The following is a 27,872-nucleotide window of genomic DNA, read 5'->3' as shown; positions in this document are numbered from 1 at the left end:
CATAAGTGTGATTTATTTAATCTAATATAGCTCATGACCATAAATTACATGAAAATGGAGGCAGCCTCACACAGTAAGGTAACATGGAGAAATCATAATTATTCTCAACAGTTTATTACAGGCCGTATATAAAACCTGTATTTTATCTTGTGAGTGCCCAATTGCACTTAAAATCAGGCTTACCTGTCTTCTCCTGAAGTTCTGTCCTCTTCCAATGAACTCTCAGCACAAGGATCTCATGTTTATAGAATTTCTCTTGAATTTTTCTCTCAAGTGAAAGCTCTTTAGAACATCTGCTTAAGCTTTGTTTCATAGTCGACAGATCATCCATTAGCAAAGTGTTTGTGTGCAGTTTTAGCTATCTACAGACACTGTTGACAGCCAACTCAATATCCAAAGAGAAGTAACTTGCTTTTGCCATTTCCTAGCAGATTAAGAAAATGAGCAAGTAAAACGGCATCAAAACATGAGGCAACAAAGATGGCCTCACACGTGATAATTTTACTTCTGCTTGGATTAGCATCCTCATACTGATAAAGGTAGATGTGTATCTACATTTCATCCAGTTATTTTTATGTAAGCAAGCACGAACAAATGACACCATCACCAACTATACTATGTAGTACTTAAAATGTGCACAGACATTGCAAGGGACCGCTTTTGCTCCCATTAGCAGCACTGACAGAAGAGCTGAGATGCAGTGACTTGCAGCTGGATAATGAGAAGAGATGAAGATTCCAAAGGATGCTATCAAGGTTTTGGTTTGGGGGGTTTTTTGGTGCGTTGGTTTTCTCCAGAAATACCAATCTACCCAGTTGTCTGACACGGACACAAGACTCTTCTTCAGTGCTGGTATCTTCCATTTCTATAGCATGGGAAAAATGAGGATCCATATTCTACTTCCAACACTAGACTAGTCTATGACCTACAACTCAAGCAACTGCAAACCTGGGAACATAAACATTTCCTGATTTGGTCACACAGAGCTCAACATCCCTCCCCACCTGGAAACAGCATATCACCACTCAAAAAAAATTGTCAGTAATTTTAGTGTTCTCTATTAAGTACATATTTAATGGTATAAGACTTTGAAAAACATTCTTCAAAGAGAGAATACAAAAGTGGTTTTAGGAGGGTATTGAGAACATTCACAAGCATACTATAAACCTGTAGATCTAAAAACTGAAGTTGAGAAGTGATGACAGCTCTCACATGACATAGCCTCATTTGAGTTGTGCATATTAAAGCGGGAGTGATACTGGGAGCCCCTGCACTGGGTCTGACTTCCAGGAGAAAGTGAGAAGTAATATGTAAAAACATTTACAGCAGCCCAGAGAAGCTTAACTGCACAATGACTGAAACACACACTGGTTCACGATATTTATTACAATCTATTGCTTTAGATAAACCTGCTGTACGGTTAGTAAACCCAAACCACGTTATAAGAACCAACAAAAAAAATTACATCACAAACCACGTCTTCGTAAAAGGTATGCAATGGAGGTGAACAGAGGCACAACCTTAGCCGTGAAAGTAAGAGCACAATGAAGATCCTCATATGTAAATACAGCTCTCCTGGTAGCAGATAATGAAGGTAAATAAAAATCAGACTAACAGTATTAAACATAAGCTAGGTAAAAATCAGAGCAATATTGTTATATCTGTATACAAAGAATATAGGGCCTTTTTAAATACCCTTGTTTCATTCTCAATGACCTGTAAACACAACTCTCCCAAACCATCTTCCCTCTGTACCTGAACTAGTATATAAAGATCTATACAGAATGTGCAAATCCAGTAAGTATTTTTAGGGTCTCTTCTTCAAATAGAAGAAATACAAAGTTAAAAACTTTAACACCACAGATTCCCTCTACCCAGCCTCTGCAGAAAGACATCAGTAGCAATATCAGCCAAAACATCCAAGTACAGAAGTAGCAAAACACTGGACCAAGAAATCCCTAAGAATGCATGGCATACAAACAAGAAATACAAACACGTGCAGAAAGGGAAAAACAAACAGTTATCAAGGGAAACTCTGAACACTGGCAAATGAAAGTGAATTAGGACTCATCAGCTTACAGCAGATCTGTTCCTAAAAAACACTCACATAATGGCCTAAGTAAAGCTCTAATGTTAAGTGAGATCCAATTACACCTTAGGCAGACAGGCTTTATTCATCTACTTGTTTGTTAAGAGGCGATATCTGGTAGTTATATGCCATACTATTTAATAATTACACATTTGTAAGTACTGCTAGACCAGCATGTTGGGAGCCAGATATCCAGCTATTGGGTTATTTGCTACTGCTGCCTTTTCATTATCACTGCACAGATTCTTTCTGCACCAAACCTTTTAATATCCCTCATACCAATCTGCTATAGATTAAAGTTTGTGGAAAAATAAGTTAGACAAAAATATTACAGCCTACAAGGAGTATGGTACAATCTAGTTTTTGTAGTTAAGACTTCTGGCCCAAGAGTAACTTAAGAACAGTACCAGCCTGAGCAGAACACAGTTCTTTAAAATAGAAAGATGTTGAAATAGTCCGGATTTTACTTCGATGCTGGAAAGTGAACCAGAGACCAAAGAACTTTATATACAGAAATCTCAAGTGTAGACTAGAAGCTCAAGCAATAACTATAGTTCACTTCCCTTCAGAAGCTGCTTTACAGAGTGTTCTTTGTTTTTTGGTATGAGTGCAGATGTGAACTTCTTACCATAGTCTCTGAGCTTCCACTCATGCTGAGAGTGAACATATTCAGTGCAAACAACACACAAGTTAATTCAATTTACAGCTCTCAAACTAAAGTAAAAAGAAAAAAAAATGCTTACTAGTGGTATCTACTGTTTGATTGACTACCTCCTGTGGAACTTCTGCTTATCAGAAGGTCAGGTAATAACACTGAATATCAAGAAAAGGATTCCTTTGGCCAGCGTTTAAACATTCCCATTACTGAGATGAAAGTAAAATTATATTTTCTAGGTCTAGAAATAGGCACAGAAGCCTCCTCTATGCCAAACACGTGGTGATCTCCATGCAACACTGATACAGCTGCAAAGACTTTAAAGGAATTATCTTTTTTGAAAGAACTATTTACATACAAGGCCAAATCACAATGTTGTCACTCTATGGAGGTAAGTTTTATAGTAAAACTTGACTTGTGGTGAATGCCAAACAGTTGTCTAACAACTCATTTGCAACGTTGGAGTGCAATACAAAACTCACTACAAAAATCAGTTTCTATTCTTCATCTGAGTACTGAGAGGTTCAGTGTAGTTGCCAGCACTATAATAATATGGTTAAAGTCATTTTCTAGTAAATCAATATTGCCAGAGAGGTACAGTCAGTCCACAGTTACAATTGACTTCTACCCAGTATAAGAGAACCTAGCAACACGCCTCAAAAATCTCAGAGCCATCAACTTCTTAAGTCGTCAGTTCTGAATTTCATATGAATGTTGGGATTATTAACCATGACAAGGTCAGGTGTCCAATGTGTTGACTTCTTTGGAGCAGAAATAATGCACAACTATTGCATTAGGGTATCGAGCAAATGCACTGTAAAGAGACAGAACACAAAAAAATCAACTGTCAATACAGTTTTCCCTATTGAAACAAGAACTTCCAAGTTGTGTCAGAATCAGAAAAAGATGCTTACATGAAAATTACACTTTGCTGTATAAATTACAGCCTGAATATATTCTTGAGAAAATCAGACAAAAGAAGTCTATGGATTTTGTAAGAGTATCATTTTAAAAAATATTATCTATTTTCATTTCTATAGGCACACTACTTGGAAGTCACTGGTAACAAATTAAAGACTGGGTGACGTACTGACATGACTGACCTTCAAAACTTCGTTGAACTTAACAGCATTGGAAAAATCCTAGACAACTAAAACAACACTGCATACGCAAATTTAACACATTAACAGCAAAGAACTGAATATGCACAGCAGTAAGTATATTTATACCTACGTTCATTAAAATATTTTGGGAAAAGAACTTTTCCCTATCATTGTGAATGCTCCTGATATCTCAGAAGTGTTCACATCAACAAAAGAAACAATGAACAAGCTAGTCACGTGGCATTTCACTGGAGTTCAAAGAGGAAAAAGTGCAAATAAAATTTGCATTCTATACTAACCCATAATTACCTACTAGGAATAGTAGAAGAGAAGTTATTGGCATCCAGGTATCAAGTGAATTAGTTCTACTTTTAGACATCCTAAGATAATTAGGCTACAAAATGTAAATCAGCCAGGGAACCACAAAGCCATCAGATATAGAAAACTATTACACATGTATCTTAGTTTAAGATTCTTTATATCATCCTTCTTAATTCTAGTTAAGAAGCAGGTAGTACGCAGTGCTCTTAGAAAATTTTCCAAATTCAGTGTAAGTTATTTTCTGCCTTCTAGAGTTGTGAAGTAAGAAGTCTTACGAGTTTCTGAAGGGATTTTATTCTCTTTTGTTGAAAGCAGGATTAAACTCTTGCAATAAAATTCACTGACTAAAGCTCTGATGTTTTCCCAGCCACCCAGTTGAGTGATGTAATTTCCAATTCAAACACTCTTCAAATGTCACCCTCATACTGTTGTTCTGTGACACATTCCAAGTTTTGCAACGTTCTTAGCTTAAGTGTACAAGATTCATATTTGATTCAGTTTCCCAAGCTTTAAGACACATTCTCTCTCACCTGTTACCTATCTTCTTTTTACATACAGCGCACACCTTCTCCTCTGTAATAATGCATTTCACTTGCTGATGCAAGATTCGCTCCTCCTGGACCTGTAGAAGAATTGAGAAGAAAAAAAAAAAAAAAAAAAAAAAAAACTTGCTCAAAAAGCAATGCCACACCGCAGTTCCCTTCTAGTCTGGTGAAACGGAAACCTGTCACAATGTTTAGTTTTCAGTGGCTATATCCACATTAGCAAGTTGCACAGCACAAAAGAAGCAGGTCTGTAGAGCAGAGCAGGTGGTATTTAACGCCCAACACCCACACTATATGACTTGCAGGATTTTACTTTCAGCTGGTGTGGTCCACAGACTGAGGTATTCTAACCACTAAGGGATGTTCAGGTGAGCTATTGAAGTGCATCATCTGGTTCAGTTTATTTGAAAGAAATCCAGTCCATGCTCTTTGAGATCATCCTGCAATGCACACCAGAGCACAGTGAGTCCAGAGACTCACACCAAAAGCACACACCTCATCCAAACTAAAATGAATGTACTTGCCATCTCCCGATAAAGGGACATTCAACCTACTTGGTGCACACCTACTAATATCAGGTGCACTACAGCACCATCTAGAGGACACACATTCCGTATAAGGAACAGTAATACTGAACATCGGTTTTAAAACACTGCTCCCATAAATGACCAGCGATAGGTACTTACCCTCAGAAACTCAGCATGGAGAAGATTCTTGAGTACTTGATTAAATCTTTTCTTCTGGGCATTTTCTTCAAGGACTTTCTCTAAGAAGATCCGAATCTCACTAATCTGTGTATTTGCTGGGAGTAGGTTTATTGCCTGGAGCAAAATATACTTAGTTAGGAAAAATTAAAAAGGAATAAAGAACTAAATAGAATAGACACATTTAGCTTGACACTGTTACAGTCTGCTCACTTGCCTATTCCAGTACCTTCTGCCAACAGTACAAACTGAGTACTCAGAAGTCTTTCTTACCTTGGTAGTATCCAGTTTGCTGTGATGTAGTTCCAAAACCTGCAGAGCAGCCTGCAGATTGGCTTGAGGCTCCAGCACTTCCATCTTGATTGGTCCCAGGCAATGAACACTAGGTGGGGACAGATACATCCGGAGCAGTGACAGGTAGACCTGGTGCACACAAAAGGAAAATTCTGAAACCCTGCATGCATCCACAATTGACGGTGCTGGTAGAACCCAGCAATGGTACTAGTAAGTTGTACCCATGCCACTCAAAATTCTGAAGTGCTCATTTAAACAGCTCTTATCTTAAAACAACAAAAACTGAAAGGTATCAATGATGTTCAAGGCCTTTAAAGACTTGCATTCTATACTAAAGATTTTCTATAAAAGTAGTTTTAATCATGGCTCCCTCATCTTACATAACTCATTCATAATCTTTAGAAACCAACACTTCACTGCTTTTTAACATTAACTTTTCTGTAGAGGTACGTGGAATATGCACACAGTATTTTGTCTTCTGAATTCCATTACAACTTTAGCTACAGAATATATGCTCAACTCCAGTGATACAGTAACATTCTCAACAAAAAACAAATTAAAAAAAAAAAAAAATCAATCATCTGGTAATTCCTAAATTCCAAGAGCTTATACCTAGGTTCCTGTCCACCTACACAAACTCTGAAAAAGTCTATACAGAGCAAAAACTTTAAACTCCCTAACATGGTATGAATAGTCTAATACATCTACTGAAAAGAAAGACTGCAAAGATGAAGCTACTTACATCTTTGTTGCCATCTTTGTTTCTGTCATAATGTTTATGGCAGTAGCTAGAATAGAGAAGAATAAAGTGAAATGCAGGGACAGTTTTGGAACCCAGAGAATGAGAAATTAACATTTAAAAGCTTTGATTACTGAAGCCATCCAAATTAGGTGACCGTACATCCAATTCCGATCAATTAATCAAGTTGCACAACAAAATTACACCATTTACTCTGCATTACAATGCTGAGAAAAAGGGAGGTTTTGTGCAAGTCTCTCACTTCCAATCAACTTAAAAAGCTTTCATGCAGAAACTAAATTTAATTCAGCTGTGTAAAAAAGGAAAAAAGATGGCTCCAATCAACGCATCATAGCATAAAAATGTATGTGTAGACCTATCTAATTACTGTATCTGAATCACAAAGAGAAGGTGTTTATTAGCGTACACTGCATACCAGGGTTGAATGTCCTCTAACAGGCATTTGCTGAAACTAGTTTTAAAAGAACCTATGTTGAACAGGCCGCAATGTTCAGATATACCTGCCAGTATCAGTTAATTCTATTTTCACCTAAGTACTTTAGATTCGCTCAGAAGGTTCCTTGACATGATACATCTAGCAAAATGCCATATCTTTACTAGAGAGGACTTTGCTAACTGAAGGAGCTTAACTTTGCATCTGGGCTAGTGAGTGTCTCAAAAGAGAAAGGAAGCAAAACAACATACAGAAGTTCACAAGCTAAGGACAGGTGGAAACAAACAACTCATTGATGACAGTCATATTGTTCTAAAGAGCAATGACAGAAGAGCATGAAAAGGTAAGCCTCAAGGGTTCGGCATCATCATGGTAATGAACAGATACCTGGAAGAGCCTAAAAGTGAAGAAAACATGGAAACCCAGAATATCCTGAAAGCTTATAGCATTCATGGTCCACATACTTCAACATTTCACCACACATCCTATCCACAGGGCAGTGAGTAAAAAAAAAAAAAAATTTCTTACTTTTCAGCCATGTTGGTGTCCTTCAAAATATGAACATAAATAAACAGAGCTTGCTCATGCTTCCCCATACGACCCAAGAGCAGAGCACGTTCTTCTAGGAGACCTAGTGATAGCATGAAGGATTACTCAATAGCTACACAGAGAAATGACAACATAAGCTCCATTAGTGACTAGACTAAGAAAAATTATAGTCTGAACACAGGTTAAAGTTACACTGAGACTGTAAGTCCACTTTACACTAGTCTCAGTAACATTTTATGAATTCTTAAGTAACCTTAAGATATAAAAAACTTCAGATCTGTTGAGCAATTCAGGCTCATGGAAAAGTTAGGCTAAATATTTAAGTGATGGGAGATACCGCAAGGTCTTAGGCCAACAGTTACAGGAATCCTGCAGAGACTGGTAAACCCAACTGTGCCAGCAAAAGCAGAGTTAGTATACACACCAGTGGCCTACAGTTACAGATACAGCCATCCTTTGTTTCTAGTTACCATGATTCTACAGTAAGTGAGGAGGTTTTGCTGTACAATGCCATAAGCTAGGGTTTAGTTAACCTATGGAAACTGAACTCACCATCAAAGGGGAAGTCACTAATTAGTCGACTAGGTTCATACCAGCTAGACTTCTCCAGAAAAAGTAGAAGCTTTTTCCGGTAATCCCCCAAGTCTCCTCCTTCCTCCCCAGCAGGCACAGGAGTTTTATCTATATGGAAGAAAACAACATAAGCTATGGTAAGACAACTATTTCACTATACTAGTACACAGAAGAAGATAAACAAATCATTATGAGGAGAAACCAAATGCTGATGAAACTGTTACATGGGCTGGGATTCTGGTGCACCTGCCAAATTACTTCAGCTCCCTAAAACACATCAAGTGGGTGGCTGAACAATAGACTCAGTTATTCAAGACCCTTCCCTACCCTTAATGTGTAGAATTCAGAGAGCAGTAGCTGCCATTACACTTAATCATGAACAAAATGTCACTTGGTCCCTTACGATCTCTAGGGAGGCAATAAACTAGACTGCCCTACAAACCCACAACTTTTATTGTTCCAGTTCCTTCATCACTTGGGATATCTTCTGGATATGAAGCGGGAAGTCTTACAGCAATACACTATGAAGGCTCCCCTGTGCTGTCCCATGCCCCTGGTCTTCCCACCAGAAAAAACTAAACATACCTGCAGGGAAAGAACTGAGATATTCTTTCATTAAGCCCTGCACTTTCTCACAGTATAGCTGGATCAGACAGTTGTGAAAGTCTGCACCAGTTTCTTCCCAGACATGAATGATGTGTTCCTGTAAATACACGTTCAGGTTCAGTTACAGAAACCTCCTCTGGGACGTAATTTGTTATAAACAAGCAACAGTTCCACGCTTGCCTTTACCAAGCTTGACTTCAGGATTTCATATATTTTAATTATTTTTTCTTTGAACAACTTATGGCAAAGCAAGCATTCTCTGAGACAGCATCAGGCTCCAAAGCCTGGAGAACTAAAGCCTTACATGTAACATGTTGTACTGAACGTAATGCACTAGTACAGATTGAGTTCTTACCAGGTAAGGAATAGTCAAGCTTTTAAAATTTTCTATCAAGAAACTGAGCACTTTGTCTCGTGGCAAAGCTTCCACTTCAGGGAGGTCTTCTGTAAATATCTGTTAAACAAAAATTTATTCACAGACTGGTGATTTTTTTTTTTGGGGGGGGGGGGGGGGGGGGGATAAGAAAGGCAAATTAACATTTGGTATTTAAATATTCAATCAGGCTCTTGTGCAAAAAGCATGACATCAATAACATTAAATGTTGTATCAAAGGTTCCTAGCTACTTATTACAAAGATAAGGTATTCCAGGAATGGAAAAGCATGAGAAAAACTGAAAGGCTGTCCTGCTCTATCTACTGCTAATCTTACCACGGCGCTGAACACAGAAAATATAAATTATGTATTTAATTGGATTTAGCATTAATACACAGCTTCTTACATTGAGTTCTCCCAATTCCATACACTGCACTAAGAATCTCAATGGCAAGGTGCCTGTTTCAACCACACTTACCTTGAGTCCATCTTCAGGAAAATCTCTTAGCACCCAGACAGAGTAGGAAAACACCAAGTGCAAGTTCTCTGTGCCTGGAATACAAAAAGTAGCAGTGCTCAATGTTACAATCCTAAAGATCTATCTGCTCAGAACACAAGCAGATGCTTTCAGAGCCAGCAAAGCTTAATTTACAGGAAGAATCCAGTTTGGTTTTTCCCCCCTGCTTAAGGAAATCATACATTCCAGGCTAGAGCCACAATTTCTGTACTTCGCAAACATGATTTTAAAAAAGAACAAGAATAAACTCAAATACTAAGTGCCACCAAATGTAAACAATTCAGACCAAAACCAAACTTGGTTGTCTTAGTCCCATTCCAAAAGTTTTCCCTTACAATTTGTTTTTATTAGGGTAGAAAAAGACTGCACTTCCACTTGCGTAATTTCCTTCAGTCCATTTCCAGCCTGCCAGTCTAACGACTTCTATAGCAAAGGGTCAAATACTTCATAACAAGTAGTAAAGCATCACAGTACTGAAGTAATTGGCATAGAAACTACATGACAGGTAATAACTTCAGCTTTTAAGAAAATTCAGGACCTGACTCTTTAAAAGAATACTTTCAGTTGACAAAGTTCACAAAGTTTACAAAACATGTTAAGAAAACATGACTTCCCCCCCCTCACCCTCCTGATGAGAACCCACTGAGGCATTTACTGCCCAAACAACGCAACAACACAACTATACAAGAAACGGAAACCTACACCAACCCTAAAAAAAGGCAGTCATTGTTTGCTTTTCTTCATCCCACATCATCATCAGGAGTAAGTTACTTTTTAAATATTTAAAACAAGCAGCATCTTCACAGTAGCAGTATTTTCAAAACCAGAAGATGAGTGCTATGAAGTAAAACAATTAAAATACAGCCAATTTCAAAGTTTCAGAAACAAAACAGTGACTTGCCAAATGGCACTAAGGTCACGGGTCTGAATTTTGCTGAACTTCAATTAACTTTCTGAATTAACAGGGCATTGTATGGTAATGGGTTTGCTAGCATCACTGAGAAAATTTAAATATAGGACAGGACAAATCATGGGATTAAGTTCTCCTGTAGAACAAGAGACAGAGAAGAGAACGTCTAACTCCTTATGAGCAAGTGTGAGATAATTAATAAAATAGCTCCTTTCCAAAGCACCGATCAAGTTGCCTTTGCTGAAATCATGACCAAATCAAACAAGAAGTTACAACCTACTCAAAACATTCAAGATGGCAGAAGAAGAGGAGGAACTCATCAAACAACTACCAAAGCCTATAGATCAGAACACTAAAAGGCCACACATCACACAACAAAACAAAACAACTGGCTCCCTCAGCACATAACATTCAGCTGCACAGGGATTTACACTGAAGATCACAGGCAAGGATGTTTTGTGCTGCTAGAATTAAAGCAGACACTGAATTTCTAAACTTTCTCAGCAACAAATCCCTAATTTAAAGATGAGCCTTAAGAGGAAGAAGTTCTGCATAACACTATTTTAACAGATAAGGAATACTGTAATACAGAACACTACCTACCACCCAATCAAATACATCATTCTCCTGTGGCTAACTCTGCACAGATAAAGCATATTTTTGATGGGCATGGCCAATCACAGAATTAACAATTAATATTTGCCAAGATGCAGTAAACAATAAATGCTTACTCTGTGGATACACGGCAAGTATCAAACCCAAATCAGCAATACATACTTGATGACTTAAGACCTCAGCTACAAGCCTGGAAAAAGTTTTCTATAATTACCTGAGAACTATTTAAGAACATCGCATTAAATGCCCAAAAACCTGTAGACAAGAGATGACCAAAGAAGAGTTTCTACTTCACTCAGAATGTATAGTGAAAGCAACTAAAAATACATCCCACATAATTAAAATTAAAAAAAAAAAAAAAATTAAAAAATCAATTATTACTTAGATTAGAAGTTCATAACTACAGAAGCCTCACCAAAGGGGCAGCAGAGGGAAACATCTGTAGAAACCCCATAGTCTGAAATGCTTTTATCATCTTACTTAAGGGACTCCCAGAAATGACACTTATCAATTAATCAAGGCAGAAGGGGTAGTGCAGTTAAAAACACACACACAGAGTATTACATTTCTGCTGTTTATTGGAGGGGGTGGGAAAGCTGCAAGTGACCCTAGCATAAAACATTCCATTTATTAGCAATAGCTAACTTTCTAGATTGTTTCCACTGTATTTCATTACTCTGAAGGGAAGAGATCCAAATATTCTTTATCGGTTTTAAAGAGCTATGCAAGAAGCATACAGGAAAACTGATTCTCAGTGTCCTGGTTTCAGCTGGGATAGAGTTAATTTTCTTCTTGGTAGCCGGTATGGGGCTGTGTTTTGGGTTTAGGATGAGAACAATGTCGATGATACACTGATGCTTTGGTTCTTGCTAAGTAGTGCTAAGCTGTCTCTGAATAGGTGCTAAGTGGCGCTCACACTGGTCAAGGACTCTTTCAGCTTCCCCTGCTCTGCCGGGGGCACAAGAAGCTGGGAGGGGGCACAGCCAAGGGGAGGGCTGGCCCAGACTGGCCCAAGGGCTATTCCATACCATATGACGTCATGCTCAGTATATAAGCTGGGGGAAGAAGGGGGAAGGAGGGGGACATTGGGCGTGATGGCGTTTGTCTTCCCAAGTAACCGTTACGCGTGATGGAGCCCTGCTTTCCTGGAGATGGCTGAACACCTGCCTGCCGATGGGAAGTAGTGAATGAATTCCTTGTTTTGTTTTGTTTGCGTGCACGGTTTTTGCTTTGCCTATTTAACTGTTCTAATTTATTTTGCTTCAATTATTAAACTGTTCTTATCTCAACCCACGAGTTTCCTCCCTTTTACCCTTCCGATTCTCTCCCCCATCCCACTGGTGGGGAGTGAGCGAGCAGCTGCATGGTGCTTAGTTGCTGGCTGGGGTTAAACCACGACACTCAGGAGGTCCTGAAACACCAGAGAAGCTCCAGAAGACTAAAAGAAATTTAGCAAGCTGCCAAGATTTTAGAAAAGTATTCTAGACAACTTGGATAATTATAGGTCTTAAACATCATCAATCCCAGGTAAAACAAATGAACAGCTGACATAGGTCAATCGAGATGAATTTATCAAGATAACAGAATTATTTTTTAAATAAGATTAGAAGTCTGTTTTGTAAAGCTGTATGCTGAATATAACATACCTACACTTCTCTAAGATGAGTGGCATTACCAAATGACACCAATGAATAAGTGTAAGAGAGACATCGCACAAACGGGAAAGGTCTCAATGTCATTGTAAGCAATGGATTATCATTGAACAAACATGTTGCTAACAGAAGCCAGCAGGAGTTCTTAAAAGAAGTAATTATAGGAAAAAAAAAAATAATAATCAAACTTTGACAACAGTGTAAGACTAGGAGATGAACAAAGGTATTGCCCTTATAAACTACTCACTATCAAAATAGTAGTGTGATACGTTTAAAAAGAGTTGTGCATTTAGAAATAAATAATATTACTGGATGTGAGGGGACTATTCTCAACAGTAGCAAAACCAAAAAAGGTCTTGGGAGTTCACAACGAATAGCCAACAAAGCAAGTTCCTACCATGATGCTGTGACCAGCAACTGCAACTGTTAAGTCATAACCTAGATCTACCTATACAGAGAAGAAAAAAACTTCATCTAGGATTCTTCATCTCAGGAAAGATGCTACAAGACCCAGAAACTGGAATTTAGACTTTCAGCCGGAAAGCCTAACCCAGAAGTTAGACTCCCATTTTGACAGTTATGGTAAATCATCACTGGAAGAAAATTAAAAATAATATGGCATATTTTCTACCAATGGAAATTTTTATCAGAAATAAGGAATGTTTTCCAGTAAGATAGTCAAGTTTCAACAAGATGCTCATGAACTAATCCTCAAAGTTTGCATTATGCAAGAAACCATACAATATGACAAGGATAGCCTTCGGCCTGGTAAGTCTCTAGCAAGTTGCTGAACAGTATAATAACCGCTAAGCCCAACAACAGTAACGCCTTCACAAAAACGATGCTCTCCTTCACACTCACCCAAATGCTGCAGATATTGCACTGTCCTCTCGTGACCCTTCAAAGGTGAGTTGGCTTTCTTTGACTGATCCACCAGTACCTGTAATGCTTTCAGAAAAACAAAAAGGTTCATTCCTTTGTAACCACAAATACCACTCCAACTTGAGCCACAAAAAAGTGCATTTTCTCCTGTTCTGCTACTGGAGGCAAAACACAAGTTTTGTTTTAAATACACAGGCCAAATGGGTAACAGGAACAAAGACCAATTTGACAGACGCAGAAACCAACAAGACAGACCCAGAAACTCTCAGAATATTGCCGGCTCACTGAAGACAAGTTAAAACTCAATACTAGGAATACATGCTCCTATCCCTTCTCCTCTCCCCACCCCAACCTCACACCTACCTTTCTCATGCAGACCTTTCTTCTCATACAGTATTATCAGCTCACTATATTTGTGTGCCTTCTTTAGTACATGCTCGCTCTCCTCAATATGGCAGTGATTGTTCTCCAGACGTAGCAATGGTGCCACCAGTGCTACATTTGTCTGCAAGCAAAAAGGGAGCACCTTAAACACATGCACCTCCTAAGCTTATAGTACAAAACATGAGTTGGGACAGAAGAGGGAAAAAAAAAAAAGTCTTATAGCATAAGAAGTGACAGTAACATCTTAGATCAAGGCCCATCTTCATCTCCCTAATTTGTTGGCACAGAAAGAAAACAGTATATCAGACTTACCCCCCCCCTTCCAGAATAGAGGTCAGCTTTCAAAAACATCATTGACAGCAAAGATCATACTTGCCTGCATTTAACAGTACAAGGCAACATGAGAAGCATTCATTAGAACTTCAATATACACAGGCAAGGCCATATTCTTTTGACAGAGGCAGCGACCAGAAACAGACACATCTGCTTTTTCCCATGAAGCTACTTCCTGACCAGTGAGCAAACTAGCTAACACTGAAGTTTCACAGATCATTTTTAGACCAAAGACAGACAGTTGTGTGAGAATTTCTGAAGTAGCGCCTTATCCTCCTTCTCAAACATTTCAGCCTGAAATTCCAGCAGAGCTTGCATGGTAGAAGAAAGGCCTCTAGGTCAGGCAGAAACTCACATGGAGGTAACACTTTAACAGGGTGGTATCAATGATTTGTAGCAGCTTCTTTTTGGATTTGATTGTGGGTGTTCCTTCCATGAGTGGTGAGGTACTGGACTGATGGTCAGAATCATTTAGCTTCTTCACCAGCTGACTTCTTTTCTGCAGGACATTAAATGAAATTTTAACAGGAAAAGGCCATGGATTTCTCCATCCCACCTCAGAAAATATAATCCACCAAGTAAAAAGACTAAATTAAACCAATTTAATAACTCATTTTATCAACTGTTTCCTAAAGAATTTTTATTGTTACTAACTATTCAACACATCACCTTTTGAACCACATTCAGGTGCATACATTTGTTTTGCAAATTTATAGTTTTGCAAGATGTCCAGAGTCTTGAGAAAATAGTCAGAAGGAAACTCAGTTAACCTGAACAGAGACATTTTAGAAGTCAGGAGACATTTAAAACATTTGGAGAAGGTTTTGAACTACTAGGCACAAAAAAAAATTATCCTCCTTCAGACACAAGCTTCCTTTTAATCTAGTAAGAATGGCAACAGAACAATTCAGATTCTAGTTACAACAAAATAAAGAAGACAGGAAGTTACAGTACCCATTACCTCCTGTTCAACCTTTTAATGCATGCTTTTGATGTGTCTCCTGGATAGAGTGCCCTCCACAATAGTCACGAAACAAAAGCAAAAGATCAAGAGCTCAAGCCCTCTTCAGAAGGCTACTAGAAATAAAATACTGGACTCATGGTTCAAGTCTGGTCCATGAGTAAGTTTTGTACAGTCCTCACAAAAGTCACATGTGATGCCTCCCACATATCTGTGGGGCACCTCACATCTTCCAGTTCCCCTGCTTTCTCATAGTTTCCAACCATGAAGACAGCCCATTAACGCTAGCATAACAGAGCTGGAGTAGGCGTACTGCTTCCTGCACATCAAAGTTCACCTACAAAATATGCCAGAACTGAATAACCCTGCTCTAAAAACAGATATAGGAGCACTCACTTGAGTTAGGTAGTCTATCAGAGCTAAATGTGCCTTCTCCAGCTCTGCCCCAGAGAGCCCGGGCAGAGGGTTGGGATACTGTAGCTGTTTCCTGTAATCTGTGGGCAGGAGGTCAGGATACAGACCCATCACATGAGTGGGATCTAAGCAAAAAATAACTAGTATTAGTAACCATTCATAACATTATTTTTGCAGACTCTTAAATATATGTAACCTTTGAGCAACCCCTTTCCAAGAGAGCTGTTGTAGTCAACTTGTATGTCCACAGGGTTCCAGATAACAGAATTTGTTTATTACAGAAAAGAAGCTAAAACAAGAAACAAGAGAAAGACTGTTTCAAAGTCCAAGCACAAAAAGTTCCAAACTGTGCGCTTGGCACACCTGGAGGACAAGCCATTATTATAATCCTCTTACTGCTCTTCTTGCAGAATCCCAGCATTAACTCTGACAGTAGGACAAGATTTCTAGGAACAAGCAATGTTTTAAGAGAAGATTTACTGTGCTTTTGAAACAAGAAGTGAATAGCACCATCTGTAACTAATGAGCACCCATTTTCATAGAGCTTAAGCAAATTCAAAATTACCTCCCTCTAATTTAAGTTCAAAGTATTTTGAGTTCTCAGTTCTTTTCTTTCATTGTAGTTTTCCAAAGTAAATATGAAGTTAAGTGTCATCAAAACAAGTTCTAGGTTTAAATGCACAAGGGATGTGCTGTCACCAATAAAAGAATCTCAGTCTTAAGCACTATTCTATGGTACAGTCAGGTGTTCTTCCACTAATCCTAGTACAAACCAGAGGAATAGCATCAGAGGCTATTCTGACTTCCAAAACCACAGAAGTTTCCTGGCTTCAGTAGCTTGGTCCATTAAACAGGAAACAGGGTTAAAGGTCTTCAGTTTGGTCAAAGTCCAAGGATTTAGCAAATCTACAGATGTTCCTTATTTTTCATTCCAAGCTAGCAGCGCGCTTTTGGCAGTTGCTGAAACCCTCAACTTCAAGGGTCTGTGTACACACTATGCACACTGTAAAATAGCCTACAATACAAATATATTCTGCACAAAGGGCAAATTCATGATTTAACTCACTGACTGAAGTTAATTAAGTACTATTGCCAGTTTCACAAAAAAAACCCTAAGGAGCTGTCTAGGCTATTTGCCATTTACAGGGACTGGTCTGCACAAGACACCCGTTTTAAAACAAAAACAAAACAGAGAACAAACAAAAATTACCACACAATAGTCCATGAGCTTCACTTCATTCCTCCTAACCCAGGCACCTCAATGCCAACCCAAGCATTTACCTGTACCAAGCTTGGCAAAAACTTGCATGGATTCATCAAAGCGCTTCTGGCAGAAGAGGTTGAAGGCAAAGAGGTTTTTTATGTGGTGAATTTGTTGTCGCTTCTCACTGTCTGAATCATCTTTCATTTCCTACACACATATAAATTAACGAACATTTAAAAACTCTTGGGCCTCGTAAATGATAATAAAACACCCTACAGAAATAACAGGAGTGTTATGCTTTGGAGAGAGTAAGAAGAAGAAAAAGGATAATCTTCCAAAGTGAACACCGCTGATGGTGATTCTTAGATGCTATGCTTATTGTGTCACTGAGATAACCTGGAGGGTTTGAAAGCTACCTCTGGTTATCTATATACTTGCTTTATCACAGCAACTATCTCTTCACTCATTTGACTTTTCAAAAATTTTTTTTCAAGTTAGCAATACAAAATGCAATTAATTCATTTTAATGCAGTTCCAGGGAAGTTTCCAGAAGCCAGAAAATCCTAAAACAGTAATAGCAATATAACTAAACGTACTGCATCAGCATCTCTAAGAAATTACTATGTTTCAGGAGGAATACCGAGGGCCATTACAAAAAAAATCCTGGTCATCTGACAAAACAAAACACACAACTCCAAGCAAAACTGTTTACAAGCAGTCTGAAGTCAGACATCCACTGCAAACCCAAAGGTTTCTGAGTACTTACTGCCAACTGCAAAGCCAACTCAAACTGCTTGTCCTGCAGAAGCTGCTGGATCTGTGTGGCTATGGACACCGGAATGAGCCGCCAAACAAAGTGATTACTTGCCACATATATAATATTTGTGCTGTAAACAAGACAAAAAGGTCAGTTACTAAGTTCCAGCACTGAGGAAGGAGCAATACCCTAATCAAAAAAACCCAATCCTGGTTAATACACACATGGATCAATCAAATACAAGGGCAACTTAAGCAATATTGCAAAGCAGAAAGAAGAAGAATTTATTTCCAGTGATCAGAAATTCCCAAAGACACTCAACTCTATCATTTACTCCTCAAGGTATGGCCTCCACCCGCCTGTTCATAAAAAACAATGGACTGCTTCAATGCTACTTTTTAAGCTGAGTGAGTTAGAAAAGCTCTTCCTCTCCCAGTTTTTCAGAGTGCTACCATACACTCAGGCAGGCCAACAATAGTAATAATCAGTTATATTCAATACCCTCCAGACGTGATGAAGCGTGGTCTCTGCAGCTCGATACTCTGTACCAGCAGCCGGGGTTCAAAAGTGCGGATCTCCACATACCTTGGCAGAACAGCAATGATATAGGGAGGCTGGTGTTCTGTTAGTGAAACAAGTGAAAAATATAAGTTGATTGTTCTCAAGTATGCCTTGAAACAAGCCATGACTTAAAGTAAGGCTTCTCTTCAATTCCCGCCCCCCCACCCCCACCCCTTGAAATGTGTCCCATTTTTGCTTATTAAAAACAAAACTCAATGCCCAACACTGACAGCAATTTGCTAATAGACTACTACCAGGCTTTTTGTTCATCTTTCAACATAAGGAATTTCTGTGGCACTCAGGTGCCCAGAAGAACTACAGTGCTTTAACACACTACATTCCATTTCAAATCTTGTCCTTTTATAAAAGATATGCAATATGCCTATTTTCTGAGGAGGACATAGGCATACAGACTAGAAGCAAAGACGAGGAAGAAACAAAAATAAAAACACATGAAACCTTCCACACTCAGAGTACAACTTGAAATACTTTAGAAACTGTCACACTCCAAATCCAGCTAGTTTCTAAATACCGAGAACTTAACGACTTTGTCATATACAAAGGAGTAAAAAAAGCAAATTTTTAAAAATTACTGCTAATTCTCACCCATGGCTATAGGAATATCTGTCCAATTCAAGGCACATTTCTGAGTACAGATCCCTTCTTCATTGAGCACAACTGTTAGATCATCTTGGCCAACCGCAACTTTTCCATCTGCTACAGGAGCTACCAATGGTTCCAGCTGCTTCCCTGTGGGAAACAGTTCTTTGATGGATCCTTTTCCATCCACCTAGGATAATAAAGAATATTTAAAATAAACCCATGTTTTTCAAAATAACCTTAATTTCAAAGCTGCATAAGACCAAAGCCAAAAACCCCCCTGAGGAATTTACAACCCAGGCTAATCACTAACAGGACAAGTGCAATTTTAAAGAGTAGCAATAACATTTTCTGCATATCATCGTTTATCTTGCTTATACATCATTTGGAAATAAAGAATTAATACTTTTGTGTCAGAGATGATGTATTCCTGTTACTGTAACAGCAGCTGAGCACATAGTTCATACAGGTTTATAAAACGCATAACACAGTAGCAACATCAGTTAAAGTGTCCAAACACTTCTTAGTGTAACCAGAGGATTTCATTTAGGTCAAAACTTTAACATGGTTTTATTCTGGCATCAGTGAGCATTGCCACATAAAAAACAAACTAGAAGCCAAGCAACCTGCCTAGCCTTTTTCCCTGCCCTAGCCACTCATTCTTGTGGCCACATGCTGTCCAGAGAACTGAACCCACCCCGCTAAAAACAAACAAAAAAATCCACCAAAGAGCTGTTTCATGACCTGATCTCACAACTCACTGCCACCAAAACAGAGAAACCTTCAACTCCAGCTACATGTTCCTGCTGCTTCCCCTGTGTTACAGCTCAAGCATTCTTATAAATCAACAGCTAGCCAGCAAAAAACAATACCATAAAAACATGTTCATTTTTTCTGCCTATTTAGTGAAATGAAGCCATTCAAGGATGGGTCTGTCAAGCACCAGAGTCAACCCAAAGCAGATACTTGGACAGCAAGTCCCCACTCTGCTTGAGCAGCTGCACAACTACTCGTATCACTAGAAGGGCAGGAATCAACACCTAGGAGAGGGCTGCAAAAAGGCATCACTTCTTTTGTGAGCAGTGTCAGTTTGAAGTGACTGTAAAAATTACTGTGCAGTTTTCCTGTTGACTACAGATCACTGTTACCACCCACGTACATACACGTACGTATGTGTGGTGCACCTCTTCTTCATCTCATTTTCCTGTAATATCAGCAGAAGCCAATTGTAAAGGGAGAAAAGAGAATCAAACATAGCTGTCAAATGAAGCATAAGTGGACACTGTAATACGAAATTAGTGACAGTAAGTTTACAGACTTTCAAACTGAAATGACTACAGTAGAATCAAAAAAAGAAAAAATGGTTAAGCTCCACTGTCTGCTACAAAAGGAGATATTCTTCGTCTTTTTTCCCCTTTTAGAGCTATCTCCTTTCTTAATATATTAAATAAGATGCAAACTGAGTTTACATAGGCTGCTGCCAAACAAAAACATATCTTTTCTGATGCCTTTTTTCTGCAAGAGCTTCAAACATTGGTTTCAACAGCAATAAACAGATCATCACTTCCTGACAAAACATCAGTTTAAAAGGACAGACTTAGACTGCCCTTTCCAAAACCACATATAGCAAGAGTACCAGATGCTGTTTTTCATAAACGTTTGTTAGCTAAATCCCTGAGCACAGGAGCAAGCTCCATAATGTCTACTGCTACCCAAGTCTTCTTAAACACTGTATTCCAAACCCCAGTCTTACGCGTATCAGGTAATAGTCCCTCTTGAAGCCTACACAGATGGAGTTTTCACACCAGGCCATGGACTTGGGTACATCAGGTACACTGAAGTCCCCCTGAGGAAAACAGGTTAAAACAGCTGTTACAAGAGAAAAGCAGAAGTCAAATCTGGCAACACAGAGTGTAACAGGCAGTCCTGTGAACGGCTACATTCATGCACAGTAAAGAGGTGTGCTCTGAATTAGCTGGTAACTTCCTAGAAGAGCAGCCTAGCTGAAAAATTCTCTACCCATTTCCATTGGTTATTTTTACCATTCTGGTATTCACAAGTGCAGTTCTCTGTGCTTGTTGTCAGTAACTACCTTCTGACTTAACAACATACCTGGAAAACTTTGGGTAGAAGTGGACCAACTTCCATAGTGTTATTGTTAGGCATACATTTATAGAGACTGCATGCTAATGCATTTCACTGACTTATAAGTGTACTACAACCAGAATATTAAAATATAGAACACAGCCTTTGATTTAATTTATGAAACTGTATTAATGCCACTAATTATGATTTCAACCATGCATTTTCACTTTTATTTGCTGCTTCATTGTTCAATGAAGCAGCAAACTGCAGAACCAGCAGGAGTCTGCTCTGAAAGTCAGGAGTGCCTCTGAGTAATAGGGACTGCATAGCAAGCAGTAAAGAGCAACTACACTCCCTGCCACGGCACACTAGACTACAGAAACAACACAACTCACCTGTAGTTCATGGAACTCTCTGTCCTTCCAAAAATAAAGTTGTAGCTTCTTCCGCACTGCCACGCACATTCTCAGCACCTCTTCTCCTGTATCTGACTGCTGTGAAAATAGACAGGCCTAACTCATAGGCACTCATAAACTAAGAGGCAAGTAAGATAATACAAGGTGAAAAGAATCCTCAGCCTGAAGCAAAGCTGTCAGCTGAGGAGCAGCTTTGTTCATCCATGCCAGAAGGGCATTCCCTAAACAAGGAAACACAGACAGAAGGGGGGCGGGATACTTAAAAATGAACTTTGGCAGGGATTGTGACACTGAGGAAATAAAAAAAGAGCACCAAAGACATACACACACACGCAAACAGAAGATAAGTAGAGAGCTATCAGCCTAGCCCTGAAGACTAGGATAAATAGCTTGAACTCGATGCAGTATAGGAGAGGGGAGCAAATGCAACAATGCAAAAAATGCATTATACTGACAGATAAAAACATTAATAGCTGTTTAATATTCTAGCCTATTGTAAAAGTTTCCTGACAAGAAATACTAGCAAAGCAAGTGCCTGTACACACAAAACAATAAGGCACTTTGGAATGACCAGATTTAAAGGTGCTTTGAAAGACATCACTAGTTTTAACACCCAAAAAACCCTAAGTACTTATTAGAAAATATTTAATAGTAAGCTTCCATGGGGCGAAGAGATAAAAAGTGATCAAGAGCACTAAGCCATCTCTTCTGGTTATGAATAAGGTTTCTGAATGACGTCGGCAGGCTGAAAAACTCACTTGGATAGAAATAAGTCACTTAATAAATCACAGCATATGAACAGAGGATTGCTGTACCTTATGGAGCCATTTTATGGTCTGAATCTACCACAACTGCCATGGAACTCCTTGGGTCAATACAGTTTAACAGCAACAAAAATGTGACAAAAACATTGATGGAAATGCTTGGTGAAGAGAACCACTATGAGCTAGTACCCTGGCATTTTAAGCAAAGGGAATAGCTTTTGTAGAGGACCTTTCAAAAAAAGGACAGTCAAAGTTACTACAGGATAAAAATGCCTTGAAGTTTTGTATCAGGAGGTTAAAGGCTACAATCACAACAGGCACAGGAAGATATCTTATGAAGCACAGGAAGAAAAATAAGGTGACTACATTAAAATTTGTTGTTCAACATCCAGTAGGTACTAATTTTAAAAAGCACTAGAACCCAAGAAACTTGCATGTAACACAAAATTAACAAAGCTAATCTATACAGCAACATAAAAAAAGTTAACCTTATTACAAAGAGTAAGGACATCTGTGCCATTCTGTTCCTCCTCTTACCTGAAGATCACAAGTGAAGAGAGATGCACCTTTTGCCTTGGAAACCGTGGTGATTTGTTGAAATGTCAACAGGTCATGGACATAAATGTTATTTTCTGTTTTAAACAAAATTCCAATTATTATTCAATATTTAATACATGTAGAGCTCATTGCTAATTCAAATAAGTTATCACATTTTATGTTTACATAAAAAGAAGAACCTGTGAAACTAAGAGCTGCAAGAAAGGAAAAGGAATATTTTCCCAAAAGCTGAAAAGTAAGTGCTAAGGCATATACCAATAGAAGACAATAAATGCAGAAAAGATGACACCACCAGTGTTGGTAAAATTACATGAAGGAACTGAGAACAACAGTTCCTAACCAAACGGAGGAAGTGGGAGTATAACGGACAGCAAGCAGGCCAGAGCAGAGCAAGTTCATGATGGAAGACTGTATGAACATAGACCATTTTGAACTGGCTCCTGAAATTAGCGGAAAGTGAACGGTTGCAAATGGAGGGTGCTGTGGCCAAGTTTTTGTACGCACGAGGACGCAGGCAGCAGAAATCTATGCATGCTGGAGTCGGAAGAGCCGGGACTTGGAGATCATAAAGAAGGGAGTAGCAACATAAGCAAAAAAGACATAGGAAGATCATAAGGTCAAACAAATACAGCCAGAGACAAGCAAACTTAGATCTTCCACAAGATGGTAGAAGATCACCATCTGCATGTAAACTGAATTTGGTGTAACACATCAACAGTAAGTTTCATACATCAAATAAGTTTGGACAGAAGTTTTAGCCCCTATCATACAGTGCACACTCATACACATGCATGTATGAATGTATCTATATACACGTGCCAACACAGACAAACTATATACACACACACACGCACACTTCAGTGCACGTATTTATTTTTTCATTTTTAATCACAAAACTTAGCAGTAATACTTTGTTCTCCAAGCTGGCTTACAACAAGCAAAGCTGCTTCTCATCTATGCTGCATAATGCTTCCTCTGCAAAGTGAAAAAGCCTAAATCTAACAGAATGACTTTTCAACAACTAGACTACTATGCATGTGTGTGGAAAGGATGCCACATTCAGCCAAGTAACTGCATCAAGAAGAGCTCATTAAATATTAAAACATTTTCTTCACTTACCTAATAGACTGACCAGAATTTTAAACTGAGAAACGACATGAATCTGAAAGAAAGAATTTTATTAGTGACTCCATTCACAAACTAAACCTCTGAACAAGGCTCGATTATAGATAGTCAAAGAAAATGCATCTTAGATACTCTCAAAATAATGAAAACAGCAAGGCAGCTATCTATGCACAACCTTCCTCCAGCTATTGCAACCCCTTTCACTTACACCCAGTTTTTACAAGCTAGCACATACAGTTTGCAACCCAACCTGGTAAAAAAAAAATGTTATAATAAGTGGTATGTGACTAGTATAGTCACTTCTAAAGGATATAGACCGTGTTGCTCAAAGAGGCTACATAATCTTTGAGGTAAGTGCTTATATTGATACTCAGGAAAGCAATGAGCCAAAGTTCTCAAAAAAAAAAAAAAAAACCAGCCCAAAAAACAGTAGTAAGACTGGCAGTAGATAATCAGTTAGTTTAGTTCTAAATTCCAAATATGAGGAATTACATTCACGTTCCTATAGCATTTTATCAGAATCAAATTATATATTACAGTCTGTTAGTGTTTTACCACCATTTTTACAAACATTTTCAGAGCAGCTGAAGATTTACTGTGAACAACAGCATTTCCGTAAAAGCCAAAAAAAACCTGTAAGTTCCAATTCTTTACTTTCTGCTTTTAACCAAACCAAGCTTATTCCTGTTATGGGAAGAGTGGGCAAAAACACCAGGCTGTGCCGCCTCTAGAAGAATCTATAGTTTTGAGGAAACTTTTTTGTTAAGCTTAGCAGAGATTCCAGAAGTACGTTTGATATTCATTTCTTAGCTGAAAACACTGGAAAACTGTCCCCACATCAAGAAAATGGTACTTCCTACCTGCTGAATCTTTTTTGAGAAGTTCTTGTTGGATTTCTCTAGCGTCACTTCAAACCTGTTGCAACCTACCAAAAAGATTTGAGAGAGTACGTAAACTGAAGTTGCCCTTAAATTTATGGCTGAATATATCTTACTCTAAATAGATTACAAAGAATTATGAAAGCAAACTTGGCCACTTAACACTAGAAGAATGACTTTCTAACATATCTGTGCTATCTTTTACTTAATAGCTAAATGCATCAGAAGGTCTTCTACATAGTCAGGTGAAAATTTAAACTACACTTCTTGTACCCATCTGAGGACTTCATCAATAGTTACATTTTTGCCTTGCTGGAATTTTAAGTTACAAGAATTATATTTAAGTATTTTGAAACCCAGACATACAAAGATACCCATAAAGACTTTATCCACACCAATCAAATATCAGCAATTTAAATTGCTAGGGAGCACATCACTGCAAAGTAGACAAGGAATAAACACTACACCACAGGGGTTTAAAAGGAGTTTTAGGGATAAAGACTTACAGACACTTTCTGATGACATAACCTCTCCTGGCATTGATGCAAAAAAGGGGGAGAAATTTACCACGTGAGATAAGACACTAGCAACTTGAGACTAGCATGTTCTGATTGGAATAGAAGGCCTACAAGTTTCAGAAAAAGCAAGCTGAATTCAGTCTCTAGAATCCAAGTAGCTACAAATGAACATCTTTCCAAGAGCTGATGAACTTAGAAACAGATGTTTGTTTTTTTCCTTTCCTGTCCCACACTACATTACTGCGTTCAATAACATCAGTTTGCACATAATAGAAGATAATGCAAAATACAAATCTGTTTAGTGAAAATCGATTTTAACTAAACCAAAAATAGAATAGTTCTATTTGTGGCATCTCCAGAACAGACTATGAACACTTATGACTGTCAAAGAGGCAGGAAGAAGAGTAAATACGTGACAGAACTAGTTAGGAGGAATCCATCTTCCCCATCCCTTGATGCTCATGGATGCACTGAATAAAGTTGCTCTTTCACTAATCCAGTCCTTCATTAACAGAAGACAAACATCGAACATCTGGCAACTAGTACGTTGCACCACTGTCCACACTGAATTCACAAAAATTACACTAACTTGCTATAAATTCAAACATATGGAGGCCTGATACAAAACATACTTTAAAACAGAAAAAAGGCTGATTCTACTTGCTACCTTTCTTGCACATCTGATAAATGGTACATACACTTTCACCAAAGATCCCCCACAAATATTCATTAAACTACGTAGGAAAAAAATCAGCAATTAAACATTCTTGTGTTAACATCACTACAACCTCCTAAAGTGCAGGAAATAAAAATAACGTAATCAACTTTTTGTGTCATTCTTAAAATCAACTTACCTATGTCTTTCTTGATCCTGTAAAGCAGAAGATGCCCTTGTTTGGTACCAACAAGGAGCCACTCCTCTACAGAGACAGGGGAGAAAAAGAGTCTAATTAGTTTCAACAAAGACTGCCCTTCCCAGCCAAGATGCATTTATCAGAACACTTGGGAACTTGTTTCAAATGCCAAAGAAGACTTTCTGTGGCAACTACACGCATGTCTCCTATCACCTCTCTGGTGGAAGTGCTCGGAAGTAGCTTTCATTCTCGGGAGAGGATGGTCAAAGATCAAGCAGTAAAACAGAGAGTACGGCCTAGACATCACATCCCACTTGTTTATACAAAGGTAAAGAAGCAAACCATTGCATCTTCTGTGCAATCAAAAGAGGCATTAAACTATACTTCAGACATTACTATCTCCCAGAAAGGAACAGTGCTACCAAATGGGAAGAACTGTCAGGAATAAAAACAAGGAGTTCTATGTGGGTTTGATTTTTTTTTTTTTTTTGAAATAGGCAAGTTTTTATAAGAACTTTCTGAAATAGTCAGCTATGCCTGGAAGGACAGTGGCAGCTTTGCTTAAATGGCATTTGAATTGCTTGGACAACCAACAGTCATTTAAGATTTACAAGAGAGAACCTTTTTATACACAAACTCTGTAGCAAAGTTTCAGACTCTTCCTATTTACAGCATTTATAGCATACAAAAGGTACAGAATCTTTGTTGGGTCATGAAATATGACTGAAGTTCTTCCTCCTTGCTGAAAATCATATAGGAAAAAAGCATACACAAATATTTCTTTCTACATCTAATACTCCCTCATTATCAAAGATACAAGTATTTTAATAAAATCTTGTTTCCTGCAAGACCTTTTTTCCACCATTGGAAAAGCTGTAGAGACAGAATTACACCTCTTTTTACACAACCATACTGTCACATGCCTGTGGGTTTAGGCTTTTTTCTACTTCAGCAAAATAAATGCTTTCAAAGAGATAAAAGATAAAAGCCTCAACGCAGGAATAAATTTTCTTCACATCTTCTCTACTATATAACTCTAGCATAAACAACCCATGTTTAAACGTGGCATTAATTAATTCAGGCTATAATTTTGTTCTTAAGACAGATTAAAGGGGTCACAGTTCCACAGTGTCTGAAGTTTTTTTTAATTACCAATTTTGTGCTATGGCAGTACATCTGATGGAAACTGCTCAAGCAGTTTGAAAAGCTTTATCAAGCCTTATCATTATGACAGCTGGTGCAATCACCTGACCAAAATCTCGACTGTCAAGTACGCCCAAAAATGTAACTTACATTTATATACCATTAATGCATGCAAACAGACTCTAAACTTAAGACTTGAACATACCACTGGCTTTCCAAAATAAGTTTTAGCCAAAACACAGGGAACACTTTTTAGCAAGAAACCAGCCGACCCACGGTTCCAGCTCTGGGCAGCCTCCCCCACAGCCTCCCCCCCGCTGCAGGCGCCGAAGCCAACGCAACGAGCCAAACCACGGGGAAACGCTCCCCGCACGCCCAGGCCTGCGCGGCGGCCGGGCCAGCCCGGGTACAGCCGGCCGGGGGCCGAGCGCCGCGGCCGCCCCCGGCCCACCGCAGGGCAGGGCGCGGCAGGCCGCAACAACAGCTGACAGGGCGTCCCGGCCGCCCGGCATAAGGGAGGGGAGCGGCCCGGGCTGCGGCGCGGGGCGGCAGCGCCGCGGTCCCCGGCTCACCCCAGGCCGCCAGGCAGTCGATCTGCAGCGGCAGCTTCTCCAGGATCGGTACATGCTCGAAGGCGTCGTGCATGGCGGCGGCTCCTCCGGGCCCCGCTGCCACAGCGCCCGCCGACCGGGGAGAGGCAGGCGCCGCGGGAGGCTCCCCACGGGCGCGGCGGCG

General features: G+C 39.0%; 1 protein-coding gene across 2 annotated transcripts; it reads right to left on the bottom strand.

Annotated features, from left to right (window-relative positions):
- Positions 1 to 30: 30 nt before the first annotated feature.
- Positions 31 to 27,872, bottom strand: VPS39 (VPS39 subunit of HOPS complex). Of its 2 annotated transcripts, none has more exons than XM_082317525.1 (25): positions 27,710 to 27,872; positions 25,995 to 26,060; positions 24,605 to 24,669; positions 23,739 to 23,781; positions 22,599 to 22,693; positions 21,277 to 21,372; positions 20,550 to 20,642; positions 18,803 to 18,986; positions 18,137 to 18,257; positions 17,645 to 17,765; positions 16,956 to 17,085; positions 15,657 to 15,799; positions 14,655 to 14,798; positions 13,946 to 14,087; positions 13,562 to 13,648; positions 9,485 to 9,558; positions 8,988 to 9,086; positions 8,612 to 8,729; positions 8,006 to 8,134; positions 7,433 to 7,535; positions 6,454 to 6,499; positions 5,691 to 5,840; positions 5,400 to 5,534; positions 4,699 to 4,790; positions 31 to 3,558 (listed from the first exon to the last, which is right to left on the bottom strand). In XM_082317525.1, the coding sequence occupies exons 1-25, from the start codon at positions 27,780 to 27,782 to the stop codon at positions 3,483 to 3,485; spliced, it is 2,625 nt and encodes an 874-aa protein (XP_082173651.1). In that variant the 5' UTR covers positions 27,783 to 27,872; the 3' UTR covers positions 31 to 3,482. The 2 variants fall into 2 exon arrangements, with proteins under 2 accessions (XP_082173651.1, XP_082173650.1); XM_082317524.1 differs by having other exon boundaries at positions 32 to 3,558; positions 21,277 to 21,375.

Source organism: Platalea leucorodia (genome assembly GCF_965183815.1).
Source record: "Platalea leucorodia genome assembly, chromosome: 7".
Classification (NCBI taxonomy): domain Eukaryota; kingdom Metazoa; phylum Chordata; class Aves; order Pelecaniformes; family Threskiornithidae; genus Platalea; species Platalea leucorodia.
Note: the sequence above shows the minus strand (reverse complement) of the source record. Positions and strands in the feature narration are given on the sequence as shown.

Bases quoted from the DNA above. Each gene is read 5' to 3' on its own strand.
- VPS39 (XM_082317524.1), bottom strand. From the start codon at position 27,782: ATGCACGACGCCTTCGAGCATGTACCGATCCTGGAGAAGCTGCCGCTG. The intron at 24,670-25,994 runs GTAAGTTGATTT...TCTTTTTGGTAG, and splicing joins CAGGATCAAGAAAGACATAG to GTTGCAACAGGTTTGAAGTG. The intron at 15,800-16,955 runs GTAAATGCTTGG...TTTTTTGCTTAG, and splicing joins TTTTGCCAAGCTTGGTACAG to ATCCCACTCATGTGATGGGT.